Raw genomic sequence first — 6,197 nt, 5'->3', positions numbered from 1 at the left:
ATCTGAAGTCTTATTTTTCCCACTCTGAAGCTCTTGTTTTCCCAGCTATGGTGAAGGTTGAAGGTAGTTATATATTCCTCAAGGCAGCCTCTACTAGGCATGAACACTTTCACAAAGAGTAGAGTGCTAAAAAAAAGAAAAAAAAGCAAGCAGCTTCCTCCACTATTGTGTGAGCAGATTATCAGAAAGAGGCTCTGATTTCATTACTCACATATTTTGCACAGACTAATAGGAGTAAAAGACGTCTTGCTGTGTGGAGACCAGGAAGCAGGAGTCAGCCAGGAGTTGGGGGTTTTCCCATTTCTCTCTCTAATGAGGGCAAACTGTGTCAGGTAAAGGCATGTTGAGTTTGACATGATAACCTACTCGAGTTAAAATATCCAGAAATAAAATATCATGAGTTAAAAAAGAAGCCACATCAATATTAAGAAATGAAATTTATTGCCTTGACACAGCAGGGGTGTGGTTGTGATCAGAAGGCCACTCTGGGTTCCCCTGGATGCAGAGCCCTCAGCTGAGAAACCTGGGTGCAATACACGCTCACACAGACAGACAGACAGACAGACAGACACACACACACACACACACACACACACACACACACATACACACACCCCAGAGGAGTCCCAGGGCCTCCTGCTCTGAGAAGGAGAGATCCTGGTCAGGATGTGAGAACCTGAACACCTCCTGGTTACATGGCTGCAGCTGTTGGTATCAGACTCTGGTCAGGAAGAGTCAGCCTGAGGAGAAAGAAGGATGGAGAAAATCCATCAGGGGGGTCCTTCTCATCCCCAAAGGCCCTTCCCCACCAGCAACACACCATCCAGAAGTTGCTCTCTCCTTGTCTCCAGATCATCTCCAAACGCCCTTCCTCCAGCTCCCCCGCTGCTCCTCCCCCATGCAAAGACATCCTCCCGACCTGTAACTGTGTATGTGCAGCCGGGGCCTCAACCAGGAGGATGGGTGTGCAGATACAGGCCTGCCCACCCAAGGGCCACTGTGTGCTCCCTGGGTCACAAGACGGTCCCCGGCAAACTCACATGTGCGCCACTGTGTCTGGCTCTCCCGCCCCCTCCAGATTCCCCAACGTACCCCCTGAGCACGGCTTCCGGGAGTAGATGATAAGGACCACGCCAACAGTGATGCCCAGCACACCCAGGCCAAAAGCCACGCCGCACAGCACATTCTCCAGAAGATCAGAGGGCAGCGCGTTCTGGGGCACTGGAGAAAAAGGGGAGCTGATCAGCCCCGAGACCTGGTTGGGAATGCCGTGGCTGTCTACGACAGGGCAGACCCCGAGGCTGGGAAGACTGAGGTCGGCGCAGAGCGGGAACGGCCTGAACAAGGGCCAGGTGGAGAAAGAAGCCCTCCCATGGGTCCCCCTCTCTTCTGCCCCACAAAGGAACCAGGCTTCCAGGGAGAAGGGTCTCACCCCAAAAAGCGATTGCTGTGTAGCCATCGATCTCATGAGTCACGATGCAAGAAAAAAGATCAGAGGATTCTGGTGTGAAGTTTAGGTAGGAAAAGGCCTGGAAGGTGAGTCCATCAACCGCAGAGACAAAAGTGGGCCCGACTCCTTCCACGGGCGCCGACTGATGCTGCCACTCCACGGTCAGTGTGGGTGGAAAGAGGTTACTGATGAAACAGACCAGCGTGTTGGGCTTGCCAAACTCCAGGGGCTTCAGTGTGAACACCTGAACAATGGGGAACCCTGTGAGGGGATTGAGGCGTGAGGGAAGGAAGCTCAGATGGGACCCCCATTTATGGAGAGGCCGTGGCACGTGGAGGAGAGATGAGGAATTGGGGCTCTGGGGGAGGTCTTTGCCCAGGCAAGAACCACACCTGGACCAGAGGCAGACCACACCGGCCCCGCCATCCTAACTGGACCGCACGGGGGGCTCCTGACCATGAGCTGTCTTCTCATTAAAAATGCAGGCACATTTTAACCAGGAGTTTGGGATTAACAGACACACTACTATATATAAGATCAATAATCAATAAGGACCTACTTTACAGCACTGGGAACTCTACTCAATATTCTGTGATAACCTATGTGGGAAAAGAAACTGAAAAAGAATGAATATATGTATGTGTGTAAGGGAACCACTTTACTGTACACCTAAAACTAACACAACATTGTACATCAACTATACTCCAATATGAAATAAAAATTAAAAAATTAAGGTAACCACCAGAAAAAAAAAACCAGTTGCTAAAAAAACATTGAAAATACTGATTTGAAGGATAGTTTCAAGAACTATATGTTTGGACATATTTGAAAGACATGCTGATCACATCTATATATGTTTTTTAAGTTACCTTGTCATGCAATTAATGTCAACTCAGTTTTGATGTGGTATTGTTTAAATCTTGAAAAATGTACATTAAAACACATTATGATTGCAAACTATTTCCTTTAGAACGGTTGGACAACAAGGTGCTGCTGTGTGGCATGGGGAATTATATCCAACCTCCTGGGATAAACAATGATGGAGAAGAATATTAAAAACGGAATGTATGTGTGTGCATGACTGTGTCGCTTGGCTGTGCAGCAGAGATTGGCACAGCACTGTGGATCAACTATATTCCAATTAAAAAAACACATTGTGATGTCCAAACAATCATGGCAGAATAAGAAAATAAATATTAACAGAGCTTACTTAATCCATGTAGTTAAGCCTAGTTTACCAAGGCAGTTAACTACCATTTCGTTAACTCAGCTAGGGTTTTCATCTACTATGATCCATCAGTATTCCCTAATAAACTCAAGTTTTAAAATAAATAAATAAAATGAAATTCAGACACATCATCAGATACTTCCATTCTCCCCTTCCATCTTGCTGAGCATCGATCATAACCCAAGTGCTAACAGTCAGAAGGCATCAGTTGGTCCCTGCTAAATTTATCAAGTTCCATAGTTTTGAATCCTACTACACCCCAGGGGCTTTTCTTCTGCCCACAACAAAAACAGAGTGCAGACCATGGGTGGTAAAAAAAATCAAGGTTCAAGGGGAGAACCAGAAAGCATGAGAGATGGGGAATTGGTGTGAAAGGGAAAAATTCAGTGTATAATGAGGTTAAGAGGGCAGCTCCCCTCCCCACCTCTACAGAAAAATGCCCTGACCTCTAGACACAGGGATCTTCCCTTCAAGTTGTGGGCCAATTTCCTCGATCATGGTCCGGCAAAAACCTTTGTCAAACATAATGTTGGAGGTATCTCCGTGCTGGTGAGCCCAGTCAGCAAATTCAGGCAAGCGAGGCACTCGGATGTTCTGGGAAAAGTCGAAGGAGAAAAGCTGGTCCCCGTCGTAGGCCTCAGAGAGCCCCACACTGGGGCTCCAGTCCTGGCAATACACTGTGTGCAGGAGCGTGTGGTTTTGCAGGTCATCCGTCCACCCTGGAGCAGGAGCTGCAAGAGAGACAGGCGGGGTTCAGGGAGGCGGGATCCCCTTCAGCTTAGAAATCAGCAAGGGACTTCCTTGGTGGTCCAGGGGTTAAGAATCCCCCTTGCAATGCAGGGGACTTGGGTTGGATCTCTGGTCCAGAAATGAAGGTCCCGTAGCTGAGAAGCAACTAAGCCTGTGCACTGCAGCTACTGAGCAATAGTTCAGGGGCCGTTGCGCCACAACTAGAGAATCCACTTGCCGCAACGGAAGATCCTGCGTAACCTAATGAAGATTCTGCTTACCTCAACTAAAATCCAGTACAGCCAAATAAATAAATATTTTTTAAAAAAGAAAACAGCAAGCCCTGCTCCAGGGAGGAGGGGGGCAGTAGTGGGTTTACAACCCCTCTTGTGTCTGTCTCTTAGGCTCTGAAAAGGGCGAAAAAGAAATTACAGAATCTCTCCAAAATTTCCCAGTCCATAAAAACATCTAAAGCTGTAACAAGTAAAAGGTTCTAGGATCTAAAGTGACAAATTCAGTTGACAGAGTCGCAGCATTGACTGTATTTTTGTGCCCCAAAGCACCCAGCCAAGGAGGTAAGTTGTGGCTGAAATTCAGCTTGCATTTTGCTTACCAAGCCATGCATCTTGGCACGGAGTTGTGTGTGTGCGTGCTAAGCCCATTCAGTCGTGTCCAGTTATTTGCGACGCTATGGACTGTAGCCAGCAGGTTCCTCTGCTCATGGGGTTCTCCAGGCAGGACTCACCTCCTGCACTAGCAGGCGGGTTCTTCACCGCTAGCCCCACCTGGGAAGTCCTGGCACAGGGCTACTTTCTCCCCCAGAAGATTTACCGCTAGCCCCACCTGGGAAGTCCTGGCACGGGGCTACTTTCTCCCCCAGAAGAGACCTTTGTGTAATTCCCAGGAGGCCATCCTGTTGACTTGTGAAGGGCCTGTATGGGTTTCCCAGTCTTCACGTGGATGGAGGAATGGTGATCTAAGCCATAGACAACAGCGCCCTACCCTACACTCAGACACACACAAGTGAGGTCGTTCAGTCATGCCCAACTCTGCGACCCCGTGAACTGTAACCTACCAGGCTCTTCCGTCCATGGGATTTTCCAGGCAAGAATACTAGAGTGGGTTGCCATTTCCTTCTCCAGGAGATCTTCCCGACCCAGGGATTGAACCCGAGTATCCCGCATTGGAGGCAGACACTTTACCGTCTGAGACACCAGGGAAGTGCATGGCAGACTATAAGACCACTCTCCAGGCTTCTTTTCAGGCACTTCATCGGCACCAGGCCTCTCTGAATATGTCTTCCCTCCCTCAGCCCTGCAGATCTTGCAAAGACAGGCCTGGGGGAATAGCACCATAGCTGCAGAAAATAATCCCTAATTCTTTGAAATTCCTGGCAGGAATCTCCCCAGCCAGAAAGATTCTACTCAAAACCCAGTACCCAGAATGATAGACAGAGTAAGAGGGATCTTCCAGGTTCTTCTTCCATTCCACTTCATCCTTTTCAGAGAAAGAAACTAAGGACCAATAAAGTTAAGAGGTTTCTCAAGAATTGTAAGGTGAATTGATTTCAGAGTGCAGGGTTCCTACGTAGGAACAGTGGAGATAACATCTGTTTTGTTCAAATCCCAGCTCTACCACTTACCAAAGGGGTGAACTTGCCCAAGTTACTTAAACTCTGAGTCTCATTTCCTTCAGCTGGAAAATGGATATAATAATCTCTGCTTCAAGAGACTGTCTTCAATGGAACCGACGAAGCACCTCTGGCATTGTTTACCATCCATCTATAGCATGGCTCTCTTTCCCAATTCTGCTATCGTTTTGCTCTCGTCACACTTTCACCATTTACTAAGCACTCTTGTCACTTTCAAATACCCCGGCTCCCTAGGCTCTACCCCAATCAGGATGGAAGTCAGTGAGAGGTACTGTCATACCTTCAGGGGCGGTCCAGGACAGGGGCAGCAGCCACAGAAAGGAGAGCAGCCGTAGCAGCGCAGTTTCCTGGCTCGGCCCACGGTCCATATCTTCACACTTCCCCGGGGGGCTAGGAACTACCAGCCAGCTGACCCAGGTCCCCAAATTCCTTCCCAGATCATGTTTCTCCAGCTCACTTCCCACCACTGCCCTTGTCATTCTGGATAAGCCAATCACAAAGAGTGTAGGGTTTGACGTTATTAGTCACTGGGGAGAGACCTGGAGCAAGCCACCTTCTTAGGACTTGGCTCTTTCACCCAGCCAGGCTTGGGGTGTAGCTGGCGGCGTGGGGAGGCCGTGGAGGAATGTCTGCCTCCTGGTGGGGATCCCTCTTTAGAATCTGGCTGTCAGCCTCAGCTTGTAACCAGACCGAGGGACTCTTCTGAGCAGCACCACCCCGTGGCCAAATAATAAACTGAGGAAGCTCATTTTTCCATAGCAAACCCCACCCCCTCACCCAGACACAGGGCTCTTCAGACTGAGGATGGAGGAATAGGTGGGATGTAATTAGGAAGGCTGATAAGAGTCTTGAAGGAAAAACAGGCCAGCAGAATGTGAGGAGAGAAAAAACACCCAGGGCAAGGAGCAGGCAAAGGGGTGAAGGTCAAAGGCATTCAGAGCTCCTTTCTTTGGAGACCTCTGTATAGTTGGACTGTAATAGTTGGAGGTTGTTCACGTGTTCCTGTTTGGTAACAGGCAGGGGATGAAGGTGGAATGTCAAGAGGAGCTAGAATTTTGTTTTTTTAGGAGTTACTTTTTTATCTTTTTTTTTTTAAGTTTATTGGGGTATAGTTGATTTAAAATGAGCTAAAAATTTAG

General features: G+C 48.3%; 1 protein-coding gene across 1 annotated transcript; it reads right to left on the bottom strand.

Annotated features, from left to right (window-relative positions):
- Positions 423-5,518, bottom strand: LOC102188267 (HLA class II histocompatibility antigen, DM alpha chain). Its single transcript, XM_005696210.3, has 5 exons — positions 5,339-5,518; positions 3,125-3,409; positions 1,433-1,711; positions 1,093-1,221; positions 423-740 (listed from the first exon to the last, which is right to left on the bottom strand). The coding sequence occupies exons 1-5, from the start codon at positions 5,424-5,426 to the stop codon at positions 736-738; spliced, it is 786 nt and encodes a 261-aa protein (XP_005696267.1). The 5' UTR covers positions 5,427-5,518; the 3' UTR covers positions 423-735.

Source organism: Capra hircus, chromosome 23 (assembly GCF_001704415.2).
Source record: "Capra hircus breed San Clemente chromosome 23, ASM170441v1, whole genome shotgun sequence".
In the NCBI taxonomy this organism is placed as follows: domain Eukaryota; kingdom Metazoa; phylum Chordata; class Mammalia; order Artiodactyla; family Bovidae; genus Capra; species Capra hircus.
Note: the sequence above shows the minus strand (reverse complement) of the source record. Positions and strands in the feature narration are given on the sequence as shown.

Bases quoted from the DNA above. Each gene is read 5' to 3' on its own strand.
- LOC102188267 (XM_005696210.3), bottom strand. From the start codon at position 5,426: ATGGACCGTGGGCCGAGCCAGGAAACTGCGCTGCTACGGCTGCTCTCC. The intron at 3,410-5,338 runs GTATGACAGTAC...TCTCTCTTGCAG, and splicing joins GTCCTGGACCGCCCCTGAAG to CTCCTGCTCCAGGGTGGACG. The intron at 1,222-1,432 runs GTGAGACCCTTC...CTTTTTCTCCAG, and splicing joins CACAGCAATCGCTTTTTGGG to TGCCCCAGAACGCGCTGCCC.